General features: G+C 38.7%; 3 protein-coding genes across 3 annotated transcripts; 2 read left to right on the forward strand and 1 right to left on the reverse strand.

The window, feature by feature from the left end:
- The first annotated feature begins 1,404 nt into the window (after window positions 1–1,404).
- LOC124879988 (fibrinogen-like protein 1) lies at window positions 1,405–10,551 on the forward strand. The gene is made up of 6 exons (XM_047384879.1): window positions 1,405–2,677; window positions 5,803–6,037; window positions 7,538–7,672; window positions 7,903–8,119; window positions 8,290–8,485; window positions 9,404–10,551. Exons 1-6 carry the CDS (start codon window positions 2,048–2,050, stop codon window positions 9,545–9,547), a joined length of 1,557 nt encoding a protein of 518 aa, XP_047240835.1. The 5' UTR covers window positions 1,405–2,047; the 3' UTR covers window positions 9,548–10,551.
- Window positions 10,252–17,455, reverse strand: ndufb9 (NADH:ubiquinone oxidoreductase subunit B9). The gene is made up of 4 exons (XM_047384882.1): window positions 17,299–17,455; window positions 14,573–14,765; window positions 14,035–14,148; window positions 10,252–10,629 (listed from the first exon to the last, which is right to left on the reverse strand). The coding sequence occupies exons 1-4, from the start codon at window positions 17,385–17,387 to the stop codon at window positions 10,498–10,500; spliced, it is 528 nt and encodes a 175-aa protein (XP_047240838.1). The 5' UTR covers window positions 17,388–17,455; the 3' UTR covers window positions 10,252–10,497.
- Window positions 17,456–17,509: 54 nt separating this feature from the next.
- tatdn1 (TatD DNase domain containing 1) lies at window positions 17,510–25,413 on the forward strand. The gene is made up of 12 exons (XM_047384880.1): window positions 17,510–17,732; window positions 18,216–18,281; window positions 22,668–22,717; window positions 22,911–22,974; window positions 23,164–23,307; window positions 23,431–23,473; window positions 23,791–23,876; window positions 23,960–24,000; window positions 24,260–24,336; window positions 24,762–24,832; window positions 24,997–25,123; window positions 25,232–25,413. Exons 1-12 carry the CDS (start codon window positions 17,660–17,662, stop codon window positions 25,332–25,334), a joined length of 945 nt encoding a protein of 314 aa, XP_047240836.1. The 5' UTR covers window positions 17,510–17,659; the 3' UTR covers window positions 25,335–25,413.
- Window positions 25,414–25,426: the final 13 nt, after the last annotated feature.

A 25,426-nucleotide genomic window follows, 5' to 3' on the forward strand; every position in this document is an offset into this window, starting at 1 on the left:
TTTTGAAATGAAATTGTGAGATCATCAAATCAAATCAGGAAATTTTGCTGCTCCATCCACGAGGATGAGTGTCTGACACTCACAAATAAATAATACATCACCCTTTACTATTAACTGCTCATCCTCCTTATTGTTTGTGGTGGTAAGATTACATTAGGTTCTTGCCCAAGCTACTTACTGTTCCAAGTGTTTTAGACTTCTCACTTATTGCAGGTAGCTTTTTGTCCTTTAGCCACTTCTTGGCTTATGAAGATCAACACACGACTGCTTCCCTTGAATAGCATGTTCTCTTGTCTTTCCCATCTTGAAGAAAGGCTACCAGAAATGTGCCTCTGTGTTGCATTATACTTATTAAAGGACACGGAGTTGTGGATTACTAATTAACTTCCTACAAACCATCCAATTAGCTTTAAAACTAAAGTCGAACTTATGAAGTCTAAATTTAAAGGAACTTTTTAAAGGGGTGCAGTAATTGCGGCAGCAGTGATTTTATTAAAACCAATGATTGATTCACATGTAAATAACATATTGTAATAAATGACTGGGTTAAAAAAAAAATCATTGAAATTACGCTATTGCAATAAAAAAATATCATAAATGTATTTTAGAGCCGTGCAGTTATCTTTATTTTATTGATTATTATGGGGGGTTGATGGACATGTATAGTGATATTTTAGTGTAAGGAAAGGCACTGCAAGGCAAGGAGTATAGCACAATTCAAGCACAGGTTAAAGTGCTTCAGGGAAAATAGAGGAACAAGCATAAAACAAACATTAAAACAAGAAATACATTAAAAAAATAATAGAAAACTTTAAGCATCACATAAAAAGCAATAAACTGTAAAATTGGGATTTAAAACAAGTCACGCTAAGACACTGATCATTGATAAACTAATATTGAAAACAATGTAATATTTAGAATTGACGATGCGTTCATCATAATTTTTTTCTCAGTTCATCACTGCACCAAACAGCCTAGCTTGTAGGTCTCGCAGTAATGTATTGCTTCCTAATCAGGGCATCCTGTGCACTGAGACCCAGTCAATCAAAGACAGCGAATTCAGCCTAAATCAAAATGCTTTACAAAAACCGGAACTCAGCAAAAATACAAACCTGGAGGCAGGTGACAGACAACGCTACAATAAAAACAGAACAACATAATCCTTAGTGATTAAAATTATTATTTTATGAAAATACAAACTATATGTACAGTATTTATTTAGTAGTTTATCTGTTATAATGTATTTAGAGTAATTTGTAGCGGGTTACTCTGATCCTCCTTGTAATTTATTACCTTTAAGGGAAATAGCTTCCAATCTAATTATCAGATTATCAGGATAGGATGTCATACCCGGTGCTGCACACACACACACACACACACACACAGTCTTAAAGCGTGGCAGTATAGATGCTTTTGCACTGAGTTGAGTGCAGGACTGAGACATGGACACAGGTAGGACTGTCCTTATAAACGTTAATTTTGTTTCCCCTTTTCAAGCTTGTTTTCCTTTTAATCTGGATATTAAGAGTGATGGATTTGACAGAACTGCATTGATTAGATGTCTTTGGGAAGTTACTCCCTGATCACTAGGTTGACTAGCTGCTTTTCTTTATGAAATTTGAGCTAAATGTGATAAAATAAGACTGAAACTATTATTTGATTCCACAAACACATTGGCAAAATCATGATTAACACAACATATCGAGAGCAAAGGGTCTTTTTTTACAGACTTTTCTACTGTGAGGCTTCTGTATGCATTCTGAGGAGTTGACCCTTGCTGAGGACAGACATAAGACTTTTTTTTTTTGCTACAACCATTTTCTGAAATAATCTGCAGCCACATTTTATGCAAAAAGATTTTGTAAACATCTTCAGAACTTCATCAACCCAAATTAAAGATTACGAGCTACTGAGTTTGGATACACTCTGCACGTCACTCTGCTGCTATAATGTTGTCTCCTGATGTTGATCCTGGAACTGATTACACTGGTGAATTAGATTTACTGTGGATTAAAGTCAACAGCAGCCAGAGACGGCAACTCACTAAATGTTCAACATGAGGTTAGAAGAAATGTTATGGACTTTTTTACTCACTGGCTTGGGTTTCCATTATGCCAGTACTAACATTGTGGACTTAAATGAACAGTCAAACGTTGAACAGCATGATCCTCGACCAACAACAATCACAGGATCCAAGGAAAACCTTCCAAAGAAGAACACCCGGACTCCCAGGGACGTACCAGACATGCAGATGGAGACAAACTGGAATGTACCTGACATAAACCAGGGCACCTATGAAGATGCTGACTGGCATCCTTCTAATTCAATCCTGGAAACACATTCTGACCTGAACCCTGATGCCCCAAGAGTCATACAGATTGACGGTGTTGGTGGGGTTGGTGGTGGCACCATCCAAACTTTAAACCAGACACAGTGCGGTGAGTACAGCAGCCAGCTGATGCCTAATGGACAGTGTCGGCTAATGGCAACTCTGCCTCGTGTAGGAGCAACAGAAAAACGTTGCCCGGACATGTTTCGCTGCACAGATGAGATTTCCTTCTGGCTTCAAGAGAACCAGAACAGAAAGGAGCAGCTTGAGGAGCTGAGGGAGACAATGTCTGAGCTGCAGGAGGAGGTGAGGAACCACCGACATCGAGTCAAGGCTTTGGAGATGCAGGTAAACTTGATTAAACTCATAGGTTTTGAGTACTTATATCAATCAATTCCATGTAATAGAGATTCTTAAAGCAAAATAGCAGTTAGAGACGCCTCACCTGCTGATGGTGGTCAGAGAGCCCGGTGGCGCTGGTTGTATGGCAGCCTCGATTCTGTCAGCCTTCCCTAGGACAGCTGTGGTCATAATGTAGCCTACCACTGTCAGTGTATCAATGTGTGTATAAATGGGTGGATGACTGATTGTACTGTGAAACGTTATAGTGGAGGCCATTTACCATTTACCATTTAATTCCTGACAAATGACCAAACCATATTTCTTATGGAGAGAGATTCTGTTATTTGATCAGACAAAACATTTAAAATGCAGAAAATCATGAAAATTCTGGGACAGGATAAAGTACAGCCCAGTCCTGTGCAAAGCACATAAAATAGTAGCAGCAACCAGAGGACACCAATTCCCTATTGAGTGCACTTGCAGAAAGCACATGAAAAACATGTCCATTGAGTGTGCAAGACACATTCATTTTTCTGATTTCACTTGTCCAACACAGAGAAACAACATTCATGAAAAAACTCTAAACTCATTGGAATTTAAAGAGGTCAATTAACTTAGCAGTCATATTTTAGGACTGTGGGAGGAAGCTGTATTACCCGTAAATACACAGCAGGAAAATGCAAAGTCCATGCAGAAAGACCAGAGAAGAGATTTGAACCCAGGTCCTTCTTGCTGCAAGGCAACAATGCTAACAACTGGCCCACTGCGCAGGGCATGGCAAACCCTGATTCCTGTTTTATTAAATGTGGAAGTTGTATTTTAGAAGATTATTTCACGCTGGAAAAGCATCAGTTTAAACATGTCAGTCAAAACTTCAGGTTAAACACATTTAATCCTCTGATAAGAATGTGTTAACTCATGACCACAACCGTACATGATCCTCAGGTTTTATAATAATTATTTTTTTCTATGCAAATCTTTCTCCTATAATGCAGCATGTGTCTCTGATGTTTCTGTCCTAAATAGAGCTAAATCCATCTTAATAGTCCTTTTTTAGATTTTTGGTCAAAAGTTTGTGAAAGATTCCAGAAGAACAGGAAGAGGCGCAAAACTACAACCCAAACGACAAATTCTACACAATGTTCTCCGCTGTTCTCACACTAAATATTGCTAATGCTGTTGAAATATTGGGACAAAGATGTTTCAGGTGGAGAATGATCTACACTAAACAAGAACCTATGGATATGCTGCTATCTCACTGTGTAAATTTATAGAATTGTAGAGGTGTAACGTAGATGCCACTTGGTTTAAATTATTCTACATCTCTCAGTCAAAGCAAGAATTTTGATTTTTTTTTTGTCCAATCACAGTATATGGGTTTACATTAGTTCAAAGGTAAAAAAAGATGAATCAAAATATGTCAAAATATGTTTAACACAGCATCTTTCTTTTGCTATCTTGGTTTATCTAGGCCTTTTGTTTATCTCCCTGTCTAACTTTATCTCCCTGTCTTCACACCCTTTAAGTCCTCCTTAACCCTGAATGCTAACAGGATTAGCTGGAGACCTTTTGGTCAGAGTACTTTTATCCTTCAGAGTCTGCCTGACACTTAGAGGATCCTTTCCGGCTTCACTGTCCACGCACTGCCAATCGTCTAAGTCAGGTTTGTAAGTCCGGAGTGTGCAGGGAAAGTATTGCTATCCAACAACTTTTTATCTATTTTTTAATTAGGCCAAATCTAGAAGACAAAAATACATGAAAATGTCAGCTCAACATCTGAGTTAAAGGGCCATCTGCTAGAAGATATTCAGAATACTTGCAAACAAATAAAAGTATTACTTTTCTTACAGTAGTATAGAGATAATTAAAAGTCATCCCACCTTTTCCTTCAACCACGTTGCATCAAAAGGTCAGTACAATGGGACAGAAGGGACAAAAATGAAAATTTTAGGGGGTATACAGTTCAATACACCTCATGATGTCAATATTGTACATATTCTACATTAAACATTTAATAATAATACAGGTTCACCACTTTTTTCTTTGTGGGGCAGCATTCTTTTTGTCAACAGGTGATGAATGAAAAGCTTCAACAATAGTTTTGAAGAATTGGCAACATTAACAGCAGGAAGGCAAAATACTCCTATGGGGGCATTCCACTTAATCAGTGTCTGACAAAGGTTTTAAGGAGAGAAACTCAAAGAAAAAAGAGGAAAAAAAGAGAATCCCCTGCTCTGCTATCTGTGAGTCTGATAGTCTGAGACACTGAAATGCCATGAAGACTTTGAGTATAAAAAGCCAGACGTACAGCCCAAACATTACTCATACCCCTGGTAGTTATAAATTAAAGGCTTCAAAGACTGAGAGCTCATTACCAAAAGATAAATCATCAAAATACCAATGGAAACTTGCAAAAAGCAATTATAATAAGGGTTTGATTTACAGATAAACAATATATTCCATTTGTCATTAAAATATACATTTTTGCAACATCGTAATCACTCAGGAATGCTTCGATATCTGTTCAGTTCTTCAGGGGATATGCTCTACTGTTCTTAATGCAAAGGACATATTTGCCCAGTTGGATGGATTCCTGCTCCCCTTGATGCACAAAAGAAGGCTTTTGTTCACAAATAGGGATGGGGAAATTATGATGACAGAAAACATATAGAAAAGTGAGAAAAAATGTGGAATAATCATTATACATTTTAAATTAAAAACTGTCTCACATTGATTTATTTTCCCAGAATCCTGCAGCTCTGGTTTTATTGTTGTTTTGGTAATAAATGTTCTTCCACTGATTACAGAGAAAGGTAAAAATAATTTTAGACAATATATATTTATATATATACTATATTTATTTAATGACACTCTTTTGTCTTATTGTTTTTTGACATTTTGACAGATGTCTGTCTCCTTTCCTACTTGAAACAAGCTTCTTGGTAGAATGAAAATATTTAGAAATTCAAATCTGCCTGGGATATGAATACTTTTTGGCTTATCTTTATAGCCAAGTGTATGAGTGCCAGAATGCTGAACCTCAAGCCCACTTACAAGTTAAGGAGTTATTTCACAGACCTTACTGAATCCATATAAGCCATACGCCACTCTTCTGTCGTTGTGTCCCACAGGGTGAAGACAGCGTCAGACTGAACTCAACCTTGGACCATCGCTTGCATTTCTTGGAGCTGCGTCATGCAGAGGCCAACACTCTGCTCCAAGTGCACGCAGCGCTGCTGTACGAGCTGCAGACGCAGCTTCGCAACCTGTCAGCCACCATGCAGCACATGAGCCGCAACAGTGGCTGCACAATCAATGTGATCAAGGCTATGCCGCCTCTCGGGATGAGAAACACTCTGGCACCAGGTACACATGCACTGTGGTGAGTTGGGAGCTGCATGGTGTGCACGCAACTTTGTGGTTTCACAAACATTTAAAAACAAAAGACATTATGTATCATGGTTTTGTAACAGAATGTAACAACCATTTGTTTATATGTTAAAGTGCTTCAGGTTTCTGACAGAATTAACCCATAACCTTTAAATTCACTTAAAAAAATAAAGTAATATTTCTAAACAACTACTTGTCAGTGAGTAAAAGTGCCTTGCAAAATATTTATTTTTTTTCCACTTTAAAGTTTCCCATTTTGACACTTAACAACCACATTACAGATTGTGTATTTCAGTGGAATTTTATGTGATAGACCATCGTCAAGTAGCACGGCTTTCTAAACCCTTTCATTACAAATAAGAAGCCAAAAAAAGTGTAACATGCATGGGTGTTCAGGCTTCCCTGAGTCAACACTTCACTGCAGTGTAGCTTTAAGTCTTTTGGAGTATTTCTCTGCCAGCTTTGCACATATTGAGGCTGAATTTGTTCCATCTTCTTCTTTGTAAAATAGCTCAAACTCAGCTAGATTGGAAGGAGATCAACTGTGAACATCATATTTTAAGTTTTTCCACAGATGCTTAAATGGATTTAGGTCTGAACAACTCTAAAACATAAACTTGTTTTGATCTAAATCATTCCGTTGTGGCCTCAGCTAGATGTTAAGGGATGTTCTCCTGCTGGAAGGTGAACCTCTGACCCAGTCTGAAGTGTCTTGCAGTCATTCATGTGTTATCTTTCAGTATTTCCCAGTATTTAGCTACATCCATCTTCCCGTTAATTGTGACCAGTTTTCCTGTTTCTGCTGAAGAAAAGCATTCCCACAGTACGAGACTGCCTCGTCTGTTAGTTTTCAACTAGACAGTGTTTTGCATGTAGTTCAAAAGGTTCAGTTTTGGTCTCATCTGACCAGAGCACCTCCCCCACACGTTTGCTGTGGAAGGAGACTAAGTGGTTTTTCACAATCTGCAACAGAACTTTTTTTTACTTTCTTTCCGCAATTTCTTTCGTGCCGCGCTTCCATAAAGGCCACATTTGTGGAGTGCATGACCAGTCCAACTTTATTCCTGACCTGTCTGATATGTTTCTGTCTTCTTGATGCTGTTTGTTCACTAATGTTTGCTAACAAACCCTCGGCAGTCTCCACAGAATGACTGGATTTCTACTGATTATACTGACATTTCTAAAGGCAGATGGTTGCATTGGATTAGATCAGAGTAAAGTGGGCCGAATACAAATGTACACCAGACTTCTTAGATATTTATTTGTAAAACAAATTATAAAATTGAAGATGATGCATCAAGTATGCTCTACTTTAAGTTGGTCACATAAAAACCCAATAAAACAGACAGAATTTTGTGGCTGTAAAATGACTAAATTTCCAATGGTTTGAGGGGTATGAATGCTTTAACTTGGCATTGTATGATGTTGGCAGTTTTGTTTTGACAGTCTATAATTCTCGGTCTGTGTCTCCCTCAGGTGGACAGTACCTGTCCTACTGTCCATCAGACTGCACATCTCTGTATCACAATGGCGTTCGTCGTTCAGGAGTTTACACCATTGTCATGTCACCAGGAACCACATTTCCTGTATACTGTGACATGGAGACAGATGGTGAGAAACTCGAGTATTAAGGACCTTTTAGAGACAAATCAATACAGTTTCAGATTTGTTCATCAACTGTAAGGTGTTTTCTTTAAAATGAGAAATGATAATAAAACAAAAACTTTTACTTCTTGAAGCCCTGTTTGGCATTCAACTGCACTGCATCTCTAACGTAGGAAAAGTTTTGTCATGCTAACACTAAGATGAACAATACTCATGCTCATGTGTTTACATGCCAGGCGGTGGCTGGACTGTATTTCAGCACAGGCGTGATGGGTCAGTGAGTTTTAACCGTGGCTGGGTGGAATACCGAGATGGTTTCGGTGAACCACGAGGAGAACACTGGCTTGGTAACCATCAAGTTCACATGCTCTCCAACCAGGGTCACTACAGCCTCCGTATTGACATGCAGGACTGGAGCCACGTCCACAGGCACGCCTCGTATCAGTCTTTCAGGTACATTGAGAACAATGGACAGCAAGTACTGAACAACAGAGACAACAAAAGTAAAGCACTATACTTGCAGGGCTGGTGATTAGTTGAGGGGGGCTTGTTTTATATAATCCATTAGCAGATAAACTGCATTAATTAAATGAATATTTTGGTTTCCTGTCCTCCATCTACAGAATAGACAATGAGGAGAACCAGTATCGGCTCCATGTTTCTGGTTTCAGTGGGACAGTGGAGGATTCCTTCGGCTGGTATCACGACCAACACGGTTTCAGCACACCAGACACAGGGAACATCTGTGCTGAGATCAGCCACGCCGGCTGGTGGTTCCACCAATGTTTCTATGCCAACCTCAATGGAGTTTACTACAAGGTAAGACATTATAGATATAGAATATTGGCACAAAATGTAAAACATAAAAAAGCTGTTATTAAACTAATCCTTTATCCTCACCATCTTCAGGGATCCAATAAAGGTAAACTCTCCTGGCAAGGTTTTTCTGATGTTTGCTCATTTGCATCCTTTAGCTAAAGCCATAGTTTGAAATAAGGTTACACAGGATCATAAGCAACAGACTGTTTAAACGTATCAGTCAGGAGAAGTCATGTTTTTGGGTCAGACCTCATAAAGTTACGTTTAACACAAAAAGATTTAATATTGTATGTCACCAAAACAAAATAAAATAAAAAAAAACAATACCAACAGGAAACATTGTGGTAGCGCTAGCTTTCTTGTGATTGGACTAGGGTTTTTGTAGAGATAAATTAAGTTATGAAAAAATCCACAATTCCAATTACTCAATTTTAACAGTCAAAACCTTCAGGTGTTTGTTAGGAGGCAGAAGAAAAAGATGGGTTTTACTTATCAGCAGCACTGTGAGCCCAAGCATGCTTCCAAATCAACAAAAGAATGGCTTCTCCAGAAAAACATGCAACTTTGGAAATGGTCTAACTAGAATCCAAAACTAAATCCGACAGAACATCTGAAGTCACCTGAAGGAGGACAAAAGATCTCATCACACTATGATCGGCAAATATCACCAAGTTGTGGCATGCTGATAAACCACTGGCAAAAAACTGAATGCTAAATGTTAATCAAATGGTGCTTCAAGTGTGAACATTTATGTAGCCAGTATACTGCAGCTTCATTTTACATATTTATTCTATGTTTTTCAGATGAATTTTACAGGATTAACTATGCATCCCATTAAAAGTGGACATTTCTTTTTTTAAAGTGGGACTATTAAAGACACATAAATGACTGTGGAGGAAATGTGTTGTTTTTCATTAGGGTGGCCGATACTCTTTGAGGGCTCACAACCTGCTGGGACCAGATGGCATCGTCTGGTTTTCCTGGAAGGATTCAGACTTCTACTCTCTGAAGGCGGTCACCATGATGATCCGACCACGCAGCTTCAGACCTCTGTCGCCATAGTGATGAGGCATTTTCATCGCAGCTTTTTAAGAAAACTGCCAAATGTACTAACACCAACATATTATGATGCTGCTAACAGTAATTTTCACTTTAAAGACTATTTTATAAATGTAAAAAGGGACAGCCTGTTCTAATTAAATAATTATTGAACTGTTTTATATTTACTCAGAGGTTTTAATATTATGGTTTGGTAGAGCCAGGCTTTCCTAATGACCCATGTTGGTCTGATGGAAAGATGTTTCCCTGAATAGTTATTTTAATTTCCATGCCAATGACTAGAATGATTTCATTACAGTGGATCTCATTTCTTAAAGAATATCTGCCAAGATTTAGTTTACTTATTTATACTTTTGTTACCTGCAACTGAATAAACAGATCAGATACATTGCATTCATGTTTATACATAATGTATATTATTTTTTTATTGAAGTAGGGTGGAAACTAAGTGAGACTGTTTAGCAGAAACTAGCTTTTCAGCTCAATGATTTCTGTGCATGATGCTTAAAATACACCACTGCCACATGCTAACCTGATAATACTGAATAACTGAGGTTTAAAGAGTTTTTTATCATTTTTCCTTTTGGTCAACTTGTCTTGTTTCACTTAAATCACCAACATCAACGCAGAGTAGCCAACTTAATTCTAACTTCATCTACATACCTTCATAGAAACAGAACTCTATCAAACAGACACAAACACCACACTGATCATACATTTCTTTATTACTTACAGGTATTAACTGGAACATCTACAGAACTTTTCAGAGTCATCATGTGAATTCAGGCAGGTTGTTAACTTAGTCGTGCAGCCTGTAAAGGTGAACTCCTTCAGGCATGACTCTACAAACAGATGGTACCATGAGGTCAGTCAGTCTTGGTGCTGTCATTGTGTGTTTGGGGTGGTTTTTCCTCAGGTAGCTGGACTGACTAATCTCAGGAGAGGTACAGGGTTTATGTGGGGCGCTCCCTTGGGCGGGTGACGTACTGCCACCACAGAGGGGGGAGGTCGCCCTCCTTGCGGGCAGGAGGCAGAGCCTCGGTCCAGGGGCCACCGGCTGGAGTTTCGGCCTCCAGCTGAGCAACCTGGAGGCAGACAGAGGCGAGAGCTGAGTATGATAGTTTTAGCAGGTATTGATTTTGTTTTTCTAATGTACTTTTCCATGCCATGTGAGACTATTAAACATGTTTACCTATACTTTCATAATACTGCTAGTTATCTAGATTGAACCAGAATATTTCCTCAAACATGACGTTTACTACAAAGTAAAATAAGCATGTTTCTGAGATATTTTTGAAATCTTAAATGGAAGTTATGTACTAGTTATCTGTTGACATGTTTTTCAGAAAGAAACCTTAATATAATAATTGGTTTTAATAATTTTCTAAATAAAAAAACTGTAAAAATCCCTTCCAGTGTTACAGCTGCTCACCTGAAGCCTGATCAATATACAGTAAAGGCCAAACGTTTGGACACACCTTCTCATTCAAAGAGTTTTCTTTATTTTCATGACTATGAATATTGTAGCTTCACACTGAAGGCATCAAAACTATGAATTAACACATGTGGAATTATATACTGAACAAAAAAGTGTGAAACAACTGAAAATATATCTTATATTCTAGGTTCTTCAAAGTAGCCACCTTTTGCTTTGATTACTGCTTCGCACACTCTTGGTATTCTGTTGATGAGTTTCAAGAGGTAGTCAGCTGAAATGGGATTTCAAGCCTTATAAATGGGGTTGGGACCATCACTTTTGTTGTGCAGGAGGTGGATACAGTACACAGCTGATAGTCCTACGGAAAAAGAAGCAGCTGCAAGATGCTGTGGTAGCCATGCTGGTTCAGTATGCCTTCAATTTTGAATAAATCCCCAACGGTGTCACCAACAAAGCACCCCCACACCATCACACCTCCTCCTCCATGCTTCACGGTGGGAACCAGGCATGTAGAGTCCATCCGTTCATCTCTTCTGCGCCGCACAAAGACACGGTGGTTGGAACCAAAGATCTCAAACTTGGACTCATCAGACCAAAGCACAGATTTCCACTGGTCTAATGTCCATTCCTTGTGTTCTTTAGCCCAAATAAGTCTCTTCTGCTTGTTACCTGTCCTCAGCAGTGGTTTCCTAGCAGCTTTTTTATCATGAAGGCCTGATTCACACAGTCTCCTCTTAACAGTTGTTCTAGAGATGTGTCTGCTGCTAGAACTCTGTGTGGCATCGACCTGTTCTCTAATCTGAGCTGCTGTTTCTGAGGCTGGTGACAAAGTTTTCCCAATTGTTTGGACTGACTGACCTTCATTTCTTAAAGTAATGATGACCACTCGTTTTTCTTTACTTAGCTGCTTTTTTCTTGCCATAATACAAATTCTAACAGTCTATTGAGTAGGACTATCAGCTGTGTACTGTCTCCACCTCCTGCACAACACAACTGTTGGTCCCAACCCCATTTATAAGGCTTGAAATCCCACTTATTAAACCTGACAGGGCACACCTGTGAAGTGAAAACCATTTCAGGTGACTACCTCCTGAAGCTCATCAACAGATTGCCAAGAGTGTGCGTAGCAGTAATCAAAACAAAAGGTGGCTACTTTGAAGAACCTAGAATATCAGACATATTTTCAGTTGTTTCACACTTTTTTGTTCAGTATATAATTCCACATGTGTTAATTAATAGTGTTGATGCCTTCAGTGTGAAGCTACAGGGGTTGGACAATGAAACTGAAACACCTGGTTTTAGACCACAATCATTTATTAGTATGGTGTAGGGCCTCCTTTTGCGGCCAATACAGCGTCAATTCATCTTGGGAATGACATATACAAGTCCTGCACAGTGGTCAGAGGGATTTTAAGCCATTCTTCTTGCAGGATAGTGGCCAGGTCACTATGTGATACTGGTGGAGGAAAACGTTTCCTGACTCGCTCCTCCAAAACACCCCAAAGTGGCTCAATAATATTTAGATCAGGCCATGGGAGATGTTCAACTTCACTTTCATGTTCATCAAACCAATCTTTCACCAGTCTTTCTGTGTGTATTGGTGCATTGTCATCCTGATACACGGCACCGCCTTCAGGATACAATGTTTGAACCATTGGATGCACATGGTCCTCAAGAATGGTTCGGTAGTCCTTGGCAGTGACGCGCCCATCTAGCACAAGTATTGGGCCAAGGGAATGCCATGATATGGCAGCCCAAACCATCACTGATCCACCCCCATGCTTCACTCTGGGCATGCAACAGTCTGGGTGGTACGCTTCTTTGGGGCTTCTCCACACCATAACTCTCCCGGATGTGGGGAAAACAGTAAAGGTGGACTCATCAGAGAACAATACATGTTTCACATTGTCCACAGCCCAAGATTTGCGCTCCTTGCACCATTGAAACCGACGTTTGGCTTTGGCATGAGTGACCAAAGGTTTGGCTATAGCAGCCCGCCCGTGTATATTGATCCTGTGGAGCTCCTGACGGACAGTTCTGGTGGAAACAGGAGAGTTGAGGTGCACATTTAATTCTGCCATAATTCGGGCAGCCATGGTTTTATGTTTTTTGGATACAATCCGGGTTAGCACCCGAACATCCCTTTCAGACAGCTTCGTCTTGCGTCCACAGTTAATCCTGTTGAATGTGGTTCGTCCTTCTTGGTAGTATGCTGACATTACCCTGGATACCGTGGCTCTTGATACATCACAAAGACTTGCTGTCTTGGTCACAGATGCGCCAGCAAGACGTGCACCAACAATTTGTCCTCTTTTGAACTCTGGTACGTCAGCCATAATGTTGTGTGCATTTCAATATTTTGAGCAAAACTGTGCTCTTACCCTGCTAATTGAACCTTCACACTCTGCTCTTACTGGTGCAATGTGCAATCAATGAAGACTGGCTACCAGGCTGGTCCAATTTAGCCATGAAACCTCCCACACTAAAATGACAGGTGTTTCAGTTTCATTGTCCAACCCCTGTACAATATTGATAGTCATGAAAATAAAGAAAACTCTTTGAATGAGAAGGTGTGTCCAAACCTTTGGTCTGTACTGTACATATTTTACTAAATTAATGGAGCAGAAGCACATAATGTGTTCAGTGACATATCATTAAAACAAACAGCCTAAATATGATGCATATCTACCTATAATCAAAGTCCGACCAAGGGTCTTGTGGTTTCATTGTTTAAACATTAAACCTTGGCGCCATCTGGTCAATATACTAGAAAACGTCTAATTAGACCAAAATAATGTAAATGGGACGAGAAAATGAATCTGGAAAAAAAAATTCTTATTTAGATCAATAGTTAAAAAACATCTCCCATTAAACCAAGTAAAACACACACAGCTTACCATTTTAACAGAGTGAAAACACTCAGTTTTCAGACTTAAGTAGATGTCAGAAACAGACTGGGATAGCACTGGTTTCCTTTGTTGCTTTTTATGTTGAGATGCATTTCTTAAAAGTGGCTAAGAAACAACTGAAACAGGAAGGCAACCCTGCTTACCTCTTTATCCCAACTCTGCATTCTGAGTTTCTTCCACTGCTCCCTCTTGGAGAAGTAGTCAGGGTACATGGCCTTCTCTGAGGGGTGCCAGTGGTCCAGCACCCATTCTGGGACCTACAAACACAAAACACATCTAAGAACATTCAACTACACATAAATATTTACTACTATTTACTATTACATTGTAAAGTTATATTTTTCTCTGCTACATTACTACTTCATTTAAACCAAGAGACCTCTACAAACTACCAACAGTTCAGCTGTTGATGGATAGCTACAGAAACACTAAGTTAACCTGTAAAGGGATAGAAATAGCATTATTTGAAAGCGAGACTCTATTGAATCAGTATAGTACCTGAAAAACATTCTGACTGGACAGTCAGGCTAAAGGCTAATCAGGGAGGTCTTGGTTTTTAGGCAGATTTCTGCCATCTAAACAAAAAAAAAACAAAAAAAAAAAAACAGAACCTGTGGCACAGAATACTCAAGCAACAAAGAAACAGCATCATCCACACTATATAGTTTAGTTCCTTCTCACCTTGTAGCACTCATATCTTTCATAGGAAGTTCCTCCCGGAGAGTCAGGGAAGATGTAGGGTTGAGGATGTTGGTTGGCCCAGAACTCCTCCTCACCTGCCTTCAGCAGCATGGTGGCCTTCACCATGTCCTTCTCATTCTTGTTCTCGTCAAACCGAGCCCGAAGCATGCAGGCGTAGAACCGGTATTTGTCTCTGATAGGAAAACACAAACAATATTGAGTATGACTTGCATTCGTCAAGGACCTTAATGACGGCTACAACAAGAAAAGGAAAGGTCAGACGACCTACAGAAACTTCACAAAGTAAAACTATAATAGCATGAATTCAATTAATAAAAATATTTTAAAAAACATATTTTTGCATTTTATTCTGATGTCTTGTAAAATGTTTAGCTGTAAACATACTATGACCTTTGAAAAAATATCTTGAGGAAAGTTTGATGCAAAAGCAAACCGGCATTTGCGAAAACTATTTATTATAAAGGGCTGTATGACATTAGGAAAACATGAAATTGTGATAAAGTTGAATCCTTCAATGATGATTTTTATTGAGATTATCCCACGTTTCCTGTTATTTATATTCCATTATCACAATGTGCCCACCACTCTCCACAAGCATTCTGATCTTGTTCACTTAAGTCACTGAGCACAAGACTACACCCACACAAAGGTCTACCAAAATAATGTTTTATTTATCAAAAGAGAGATAGATTTGTTTTTTTATTACCAAATATTCTACAAGATAAGGTTTTTCCAAGCACCTATACACCAAAATCAAACTCATTTGATATGCAAGCACATGCATATATAGTGTTTAATTTAAGGTTTACAACAAAGTTCACTCTGAAAAATAAAAAATAAAATGGCAAAATATTCTACTGCCATAAATGGTAAAAATACACTATATTGCCAAAAGCACTGGGTCGGTCACACCACCAAATCAATGAATTCTGGTGTTCCAATCACTTCCATGGCTGCAGGTGTACAAAGTCTGGTGTGGAGAAACTTGGCTGACCTGCACAGAGTCCTGACATCAACCTTCTTGAACACCTTTTGGATGAACTAAAGCAGCGGCTGCACTTCTGGTTTTCTCATCCAACTATGAACACACTCCTAAACCTTGTGGAAGATGTTTACAGAATAGTTAAAGTTGCTATTGCTGGCAATGGTGGGTCCATCAACATCATTCATGTACATGTTAAAGTAAACAAATACTTTTGGCAATATACTGTGATTTCTTTGGTAAAAAAAAACAAAAAAACAACACTTTCGTGGTTTATTAAAATGACTATCAGCTGACATTTATTCCAGTAACTAAAAGGGGTGGATTATTCAACATAGATAAAACATTTCATGACAATATCTAGATTTTATTTTATTAAGCATTCTTCTTTGAATTGGGTCACAACTTCTCACAAGTTCAACGTAAATAAAGGGACATAAAATATCCCAAAAACTGAGGTTTAAAATTGCTGCAAGTGTCTTCATTTATAATCTACACACATAATCATATTATTTGAAAGTACTTTCAAATAATTGCTTTTTCAAATTAGGCTGTTTTAATATACAATGCAAACATTTCCTGCATGCCTATAGATATTATACATATAGATATATGTATAGACCCATTCAATAAATTAGAATATTGTTGAAAGGGTCATTTATTTCAGTAATTTAGCTCTCTTATATAGATTAACTGCACGCAAACTAATGCTTTTGAGCCTTTATTTCTGCTTTTATGGGTATTTTCTGCTTAGAGCTCATAAAAAAATGACATTTATGATTAAAATATTACATCACACCAATAATAAAAATACAGAAATGTGGCCTTTTTGAAAGGTATGTTTTATAAATGCTTAAAAGGTTGTTATTTTCAAAAACACTCTTAATCTGACAAATAATCCGTATTGCAACACATGTTAATTTATTGAATATGACTGTATAATAGAATAGTCTACAAAATATTGCATTCAAGCAGTCCCTTAAGATATGACACACTGATATTGCAATGCAGATAATGTGTCGCTCTAAAAATTATATTCCTACTCAATGGTATAACCGTGGTTTAAATTTGGAAAGCTTCGTTATTATTAAAGGATAATGAAGTAATGCATAATATTAAACACTGTATGTCACCTAAATATTGACAAAAGCATTCAAAGTATTTAAAGAAAAACATTCATCAGACATCTATTTTATTCCATCACCTCGCACCTTATCTTCACGTGTAAAATGGGGACGTTTCACAATCAAATGACTACATATAAACTTTAAGATATTTAAATAATATGTAATATTATGTAGGTAATATACTTTGGATAACCTAAACGAATTTGACGGCGGGGTTAGGACAAGTTAAATAAGAGCCTGAGATTCCTCTTCTCCATAAATACAATTAGTGGAAGCTAGTAAGTGCTAGCGAGCACCTAGCAAACTCCTTAAAAATCCTTTAAAATAGAGTTTGAAAAAGGCTCATCACAACGCTGCATAGACTGGGGGGTGCTCCTGTTTATTTGATAGTCTGACAAACAACACTGAAGTGGGACACAGCCTTCGAAGGATCCAGCCCCTGAATTGGGACATACATATCGTTTTTCATGGCTCAAGGATTGAATGACCTGGGGTGCTAACAGCGACAAGCTAACTTAGCTTCAATGTTACGTTAGCAGCGAAGCAGTTTAACTAAACTATTCCACAAAGAGCCGAAATAAAAACGCTGCTCTTACCTAAATATGCACCATGATTCGAGGTGCCTCAAAGACTTCTTGTAAAGCCTCATCACTTTCTGCTGGTGAGTAAGATAAGCAGAGGCCATTTTCGCCGTCCGCTGTCACCTTCCCACCGAGCAGCGCGGTGGATTCTGGGACTTTGCGTCATTACCGTATATGCTAACAGATTGCGCACGTATATTTCTTATCTACGTAGTTATCCCTTAATCAGAAGTGTTGGAAGAATGCATTGCTGTGCATCAGTACTTTTACGCCTTAAGTTAATCTATACTGTTTAGATAAGATGCTAGGACTTTCTAACGAGGTGTTTTAGAATTGTAGTTTATTTATTCGTGCGTTAATACGGTAAAGCGGCATTATGGGAATGGTGAGGTCTGCTTGTGTGGCTCTCTGCAAAACTATTACCACCATGGCACAGTTCAAATTCATTGGTGAGACACTTATGTTTTAAAACGTAGATAAAAGCAAATGACACCTAGCCCTTGCTTGATTTATGCCAGGTTAGGTTTTAGTTTAACGCAGTTAATTTCTAACCCTAACCTACCCCGTAAAGCTGAAGCTTCTGTGATTTTTCAAGAATACAAACAAGAAAGTTTAAATATTCGACTTATACGAAATTTTATTATCTAGCCAACCTTCTCTGTTACTGTTGTTAAGGCTAGTGAGGGTTTAAAGTTTAAATTAGGCTTATGTATTAAGTGCATTAGAACAGATCCATTTACTGCACTTCTGCATTTCTGACGTCTTTCGCAGCATTTCCTTAGATTTTTACACTGCCCCACTGTAAACAAGTTAGTAACTGTTAGTAAGCTGTTAAACTGAATACATTGCAGCAGAATGATCCAGTATCATAGAGCTGAATGCTAAATAATTGCCAGTTGTCTTTTGAGATTTTCCACCCTCTCCATCCTTAGATATTGGTGTGAACCTGACTGATCCCATGTTTAGAGGACTTTACAGGGGGAAGCAGAAACATGACGGTGAGCCATTCCTTATAATGTTATGCATTCACTGAAGAGAAATTATTTAAACCTAATTAGATACACATGCAGACCCTCAATGAGTATGCAAATAAGTCAGTTTGGATCACCATGCAGCTACTCAACTCAGACTTTGACTAGGCCACTCCAAAACCATTCTGTTTTTAGTTGAGGACTTGGTGGTGTGCTTTAGATAAGTGGTTTCCTACCCTGTTCCTCAAGGCCCCCTGTCCTGCATGTTTTAGGTGTCTCCTTGCTGCCGCACACCTGACTTAAATAACTGGGTGGTTACCAGGCTGCAGCAGAACTTGATGTCATGCAAAGAAGGTCATGCAATCATTTGAATCAGGTGTGCTGGAACAGAGACACATTTTAAACATGCAAGACAGGGGGCCCTGTGGACCAGGATTGGGAACCACTGCTTTAGATCATTGTCCTGCTGCATAATCCAACTGCACTAGAGTTTCAGATCGCCATCACACAACTACAACTGTGTTTGACTCACAGTATGACAGTTATTTTTTGAAGTGCTAGTTTTACACCAGATGTTTTACACCCATCTTTTTTCTCATCAGTGTACAGAATATTTTCTCAAAGGTTTTTGGGATCATCAAGTTGTTTTTTGGTAAATTTGATACAGGCCTTTGCGCTCAGCAGTCACCTCTTCCCTGGATGCCATTTTGCCTCGTCTAAACTCATTTTAACTAGGGAATGAGGCATGCTGTGACTTAGATGTTGTTCTTGGCCTCTCTTTTGCCCCTTCCTGGATCTGTCATCAACGCACCATGGATTATTTTAATAGGTTTGTTACTGTTCCAAGTTTTCTTCATTTGGTCCACTTCATGTTGTTTGACAGGTTCTCTTAGGTGATCTTCCCCAGCTTTTTCCTTTAGTAAATCAAATTATATTTTGAAAACTGCATTTTGTGCAAGTGGAACAAACACGGAACAAATTTGTAAGGTGGTAAATCATTTTTTACAACACTGTAAGTGATGGACAATACACCACCACCAAACTCCCATCAAGTCCTGGAAATACTGTCTAATCTACGAGACATTCTCTGTCGGTGACCATCATTTTAAGTGACTGCTGGATGACATATCTCTCAACTGGTAAAGCTACTACTTGCATCCTGTGATGCTCAGACTTTCTAGATCCCTGCAAATTAGTACATATCACACATCTGCTCGTGTTCCTAATTATTTACCAATCCATCCCATTTGATGTAAATTACACATTATTTTGTGAATTTACCATCATCACATTATCAGTATGTGCACTATCAACACTGCAAAGACCTGCTCACATTGTAATAAACATTAAAAAGCAATCCAGATCGGCTCAGTGACTGGCAGGTCAGTATTAAACAAAACCAGACATCAGTGTTGGTTGGTAAAAGACGATCGATTCTGTGCATCTCTAATATTAACACAACAACAAGTGGGACACAATCGTGAAGTGTAATGAAATTTATTGAGTGTGTCAACTTTTTTTAACAAATAACCGAAAAGTGGTGCGTGCAATATTATTCGGCCCCTTTGCGTTAATACTTTGTAGCTCCACCCTTTGCTGCAATTACAGCTGCAAGGTGCTTGGGGTTTGTCTCTATCAGTTTTGCACATCGAGAGACTGAATTCTTGCCCATTCTTCCTTGCAAAACAGCTCGAGCTCAGTGAGGTTGGATGGAGAGCGTTCATGAACAGCAGTCTTCAGCTCTTTCTACAGATTCTCGATTGGATTCAGGTCTGGACTTTGACTTGGCCATTCCAACACCTGGATACGTTTATTTGTGAACTTCCGTTGTAGATTTGGCTTTATGTTTTGGATCATTGTCTTGTTGGAAGATAAATCTCCGTCCCAGTCTCAGGTCTCTTGCTGACTCCAACAGGTTTTCTTCCAGAATGGTCCTGTATTTGGCCCCATCCATCTTCCCATCAATTTTGACCATCTTCCCTGTCCCTGCTGACGAAAAGCAGGCCCAAACCATGATGCTGCCACCACCGTGTTTGACAGTGGGGATGGTGTGTTCAGGGATGGTGAGCTGTGTTGCTTTTACGCCAAACATATCATTTTGCATTGTGACCAAACAGTTGGATTTTGGTTTCATCTGACCAGAGCACCTTCTTTCACATGTCTGGTGTGTCTCCCAGGTGGCTTGTGACAAACTTTAAACGAGACATTTTATGGATATCTTTGAGAAATGGCTTTCTTCTTGCCACTCTTCCATAAAGGCCAGATTTGTGCAGTGTACGACTGATTGTTGTCCTATGGACAGACTCTCCCACCTCAGTTGCAGATCTCTGCAGTTCATCCAGAGTGATCATGGGCCTCTTGGCTGCATCTCTGATCAGTCTTCTCATTGTTTGAGATGAAAGTTTAGAGGGACAGCCGGGTCTTGGTAGATTATGCAGTGGTCTGATACTCCTTCCATTTCAGTATGATTGCTTGCACAGTGCTCCTTGGGATGTTTAAAGCTTGGGAAATGTTTTTGTATCCAAATCCAGCTTTAAACGTCTCCACAACAGTATCTAAGACCTGCCTGGTGTGTTCCTTGGTCTTCATGATGCTCTCTGCGCTTTGAACAGAACCCTGAGACTATCACAGAGCAGGTGCATTTATACGGAGACTTGATTACACACAGGTGGATTCTATTTATCATCATCAGTCATTTGGGACAACATTGGATCATTCAGAGATCCTCACTGAACTTCTGGAGTGAGTTTGCAGCCCTGAAAGTAAAGGGGCTGAATAATGTTGCACGCCCCACTTTTCAGTTTTTTGTTTGTTAAAAAAGTTTGACACATCCAATAAATTTCATTCCACTTCATGATTGTGTCCCACTTGTTGTTGATTCTTCACAAAAAATTTGAATTTTATATCTTTATGTTTGAAGCCTGAAATGTGGCAAGAGGTTGACCAGTTCAAGGGGGTCTAGTACTTTCGCAAGGCACTGTATTTATTGGTGCTAACCTTTAGAGCAGGGTTTCTTCCCCTGGTCCTCGAGGCCCACTGTCCTGTTTTAGGTCTTTCCCTGCTGCCACTCACCTGACGTGATGAACAGGCTTCTGCAGCACTTGAGGGCTGGTGAGGAAGTAATGGAATCAATTTAATTAGGTGTGCTGTAGCAGACAAACATCTTAAACATGAAGGACTGTGGGCCCTGGGAACCGGGGTTAATAAATGCTTCTTTAGACCATTAGGAGATAGTTAAGAGCCACAAAGTTGTTTAGTTTGGTGTTCACCTGGACAACAGACTGGAGTGGAGATGCAACTGTGAAGCCATCTACAAGAAGAGACAGAGCAGACTGTACTTCTTGAGGAAGCTTAGGTCCTTCAGTGTTTCCAGCAAGATGCTGCATATCTTCTAGAAGTCTGTTGTGGAAAGTGTGATCTCTTCTACCATCATCTCCTGGGGAAGCAGCATCAGAGCCAGGGACTTAAAAAAGCTCAACAAGCTGATAAAAAAGGCTGGCTCTGTTCTGGGGACTCCTCTGGAACCTCTGGAGATCATTGTGGAAAGACAGATTCTTCATAAAATGAAGAACATTATGGAGAACCCTGAGCATCCTCTTCATGAGACTGTCCTACAACAACAGAGTGTCTTCAGTCAGAGGCTTCTTCAGATCTGCTGTAAAACGGAGCGCTACAGGAGATCCTTCCTGCCCACAGCCATCAGCATCTACAATGGCTCTTTGAAGAAACCTACATAATATGAGCTACAACAATATTTGATTTCCCTTTGGGATTAATAAATTATTTTTGAAATGAATTGAGTTTGTCATTAAGAAACTTTTTCCATGAAAAGTTGCTTCATTTGCCTAAACAGAAGCTATAAAATGATGTTAGAATGCAAACATTTCTTTTCTTTCCAGTATCTGCAATGGCTACTCAAAACCAGGCATCCGTGTCATGATTAATGACATGAATGCCAGACAATCATGATTAATCAAATATTGAAATACTCATCAACTAATTTGGTAATGGAATGATCCTTAACTGGAGAATACAGACTCTAAAACATGTCTTTTCCTGAAAGAACAACCCATTAAGAGCAGTCATTAGGCCAAAACTGTACATAAAATATTAACATTTTGCATTTAAGATAAAAAACCTTTTTTGTCTGTAAATATGCTCTATCCTGAACCCCTCAAGATGTTTAGATTTTGTTTAACCAAATTATGCTATCAGTTTATTAATCGATAATCTAAAAAATAGTCAACAGAATAATCGATTAGTAAAATAATCGTTAGTTTCAAGTTTTTGTGTTTTGATTGCACATCACCAACACTATTACGTATTGCATGTCTTCCTGGTATTGTGCAGCCCTCCTTTAACATGTGAGGTGTTGATATTAACCTTAGTTTAATCAAGTTTGTTTTCTCACAGATGACTTTCATCAGATCATCACCAGAGCTCTCGGAGTTGGAGTTGAAAAGGTTTGTTACACATTCCCCACTTCAACAGATGAGGAAATGAGTGCATTTGGGGCCACGTAATAGCAGTCGGGTTTAGTCGGCTAGAACCTTTTCATTAGGGTTGCCACTATATTAATACATACACTGCCCATGATTGAGATTTATCTTATGCTTTCTGTCTTTTTATGCTTTCATATATGTTCCTGTGTTTCAGTTTATGATCACTGGAGGGAACCTTGAAGATAGCAAAGAAGCTGTCAAACTGGCTGAGACCCGAGGTAACAACAACAACAGATTAGAACTATAATATTTGTGGCTGATGTGCAACGTTAGAAGACAGAACCATGTTGAAACATACAGTAAAACCCCTCATTCCTGTAGAACAGAATCAGCCCAGTTTCTGTAACGATTTACTAACTGTTGGGTCTTCACAGCTGTATATAAAATAAGCTCCCTTTTTATTGCAGAGGAATTTTACTGCACAGTTGGTTGCCATCCCACTCGCTGCAGTGAGTTTGAGCAGAATGGAGAATCACAGTACTTCTCAGGGCTGAAGGAGCTGACAGCGGCACACAGAGGAAAGGTGGTGGCCATAGGAGAGTGTGGTCTAGGTGGGTCTTAATTATCCCAGATTTTTCTCTTCCTCTGAGAAGTCTTCTGTTATTTGTGTAGTTTTTTGTGTTACTTTTAAATTCAGGGAACTCATCTTTTTTCCCCTGTTTTTCTTGTTCCAGATTTTGACAGGTTGGAGTTTTGCCCTAAAGAGACTCAATTGAAGTATGTTTTTATTTTTTGTCATTAGTACTGCAACATACAATGGGTTATAGAATGAATTTACTCAATTTTTAGCATCTGCACAATACATTCACTTATCATCTAGTTTTAAGTTTATAATTGGCACCTAATTCAGCAATATCTGTGGTCTTAATTTGAAAAAAAAGTAACTTATTTTTACTTACTTTTTTATTTACGCCAGTTCCAAATGTCCATTTAGGAGTGTAAATGTTTGGTCCAGTTTTCATAACTAAATCAGTTATGCTGTTTCTATAAAAACTCTTATTTGTTTTGTGTATTTGCTTTCTGGTTTCTTGCAGATATTTTGAGAAGCAGTTTGACTTGGCCGAAGAGACCAAGCTGCCCATGTTCCTCCACTGCAGAAACTCCCACCAGGAATTCATTGGTAGTTTTATGCAGTAAACGAGTGTTTCATGCCTAACATGGATTTTATTGATGACGATATCTTTGTACATTTTGTTTAATTAGATATCATGAAGAGAAATCGAGACCGATGTGTTGGAGGAGTGGTGAGAAAAAATTTATAATCTACTGTTTGATTTAAAGCTTTTTTTGTTTTTGGGAGCCTTCAACTGGTAATAAATAGTTTTATTGTGAGAAGACTTATTGGAAACCAAAGGTAACACACTTATGTAATAATCTTGAGAACAGGCACATTTTTAGTCATACCTTTTTTTCTAAAACATTTCTGTAACACTGGAAATGCTGATAGGTACATAAGAAATGTAGAATCACAATCAGACAATTTGTTGACATTTCCTCCTTCAGGTCCACTCGTTTGATGGGACGGCAGAGGACGCTGCTGCTCTCATTGACCTAGACCTATATATTGGAATAAATGGATGGTGAGAAGATTTTCCAATAGGGTGTTTGGTTTGGCTGCCAAAGCTAGAAACTTGAATCCCTCAGCCTGAGTTCTAATTTGGGTTTATTCTTATATTTAAACAGATAATAAAATATAATGTGGGCTATACTTACAGAGAGCCGATTAGGCAAAAAATGTAATGGTTCATTTGTTGTTTAAAAAAGATATTGTCATAGTATGCTAAAAAAAAAAAAAAAGCAATGAATAAATAGCATGATGCTAAAAAGTATATTACTCGTTTTAGCTAATAAACCACACGTCTAAATTTATAAAAAACAAAAATATTTTCTGTAAATAATCTACGTAAAAGACCCGGTATGTTGACTGTCCTGTTGGAGTATAGTACAATCAAAGCTGTTGTTTATCAGGTACAGTTCTTCTCTTAACAATATTACATTTTCTCAGCTCCTTGAAAACAGAAACCAATATTGGAGCAATGAAGTCTATCCCCACTGAGCGACTCATGATTGAAACTGGTGAGTCAACAACTGCTATACATACGTCTGTCTGTCATTTCTGTAGCTCAGTTCAGTGAGTTGAAAAATAGATTAATTTCACACGTTAAAGAAGCACACTCTGACTGCCTTGTAGATTATTAAACCTGCATATTGGCATTACATCTGGATCGTTCCCCTTTCAGATGCTCCATGGTGTGGTGTGAAGAACACTCACGCTGGCTCCAAATATGTTAAAACAACATTTCCCACAAAGAAGAAATGGGAAGCAGGACACTGCCTGAAGGACCGAAATGAGCCCTGCCATATCATGTGAGTAATTTCATGGATGAGTCGGGGAAGGAGGTTAAAGTGGTTTTAAAACTCAATGGGTGAGCTGTAAATTTATCAAGAACTTAAATGTTTGCTTTCCTTTTTCAGACAAGTTTTAGAGGTGATGGCAGCTGCAAGGGAGGTGGATCCAGTGGAGTTAGCCAACTCAATTTACAACAATACCATCAAAGTGTTTTTCAGCTCCAGCTGATGGTAAAAACATGTAGAGCTGTGCTCTTATACAAATCTATGTATATTTCGTGCCTCAATAAATTTATGGGTTATACATATCCCTTTTCTACA

The sequence above is a fragment of the Girardinichthys multiradiatus genome, chromosome 13, assembly GCF_021462225.1.
Source record: "Girardinichthys multiradiatus isolate DD_20200921_A chromosome 13, DD_fGirMul_XY1, whole genome shotgun sequence".
NCBI lineage: Eukaryota > Metazoa > Chordata > Actinopteri > Cyprinodontiformes > Goodeidae > Girardinichthys > Girardinichthys multiradiatus.

What these genes read in the sequence shown, in the direction of transcription:
- LOC124879988 (XM_047384879.1), top strand. Translation starts at nt 2,048, where the DNA reads ATGTTCAACATGAGGTTAGAAGAAATGTTATGGACTTTTTTACTCACT. An exon ending in GAGAAACACTCTGGCACCAG is followed by an intron (nt 6,038 to 7,537) that starts GTACACATGCAC and finishes TGTCTCCCTCAG; the next exon opens with GTGGACAGTACCTGTCCTAC. An exon ending in CTGTGACATGGAGACAGATG is followed by an intron (nt 7,673 to 7,902) that starts GTGAGAAACTCG and finishes TTTACATGCCAG; the next exon opens with GCGGTGGCTGGACTGTATTT.
- ndufb9 (XM_047384882.1), bottom strand. Translation starts at nt 17,387, where the DNA reads ATGGCCTCTGCTTATCTTACTCACCAGCAGAAAGTGATGAGGCTTTAC. An exon ending in AAAGATATGAGTGCTACAAG is followed by an intron (nt 14,149 to 14,572) that starts GTGAGAAGGAAC and finishes TTGTGTTTGTAG; the next exon opens with GTCCCAGAATGGGTGCTGGA. An exon ending in TGCAGAGTTGGGATAAAGAG is followed by an intron (nt 10,630 to 14,034) that starts GTAAGCAGGGTT and finishes GTCTGCCTCCAG; the next exon opens with GTTGCTCAGCTGGAGGCCGA.
- tatdn1 (XM_047384880.1), top strand. Translation starts at nt 17,660, where the DNA reads ATGGGAATGGTGAGGTCTGCTTGTGTGGCTCTCTGCAAAACTATTACC. An exon ending in CATAGGAGAGTGTGGTCTAG is followed by an intron (nt 23,308 to 23,430) that starts GTGGGTCTTAAT and finishes TTCTTGTTCCAG; the next exon opens with ATTTTGACAGGTTGGAGTTT. An exon ending in GCGACTCATGATTGAAACTG is followed by an intron (nt 24,833 to 24,996) that starts GTGAGTCAACAA and finishes TTCCCCTTTCAG; the next exon opens with ATGCTCCATGGTGTGGTGTG.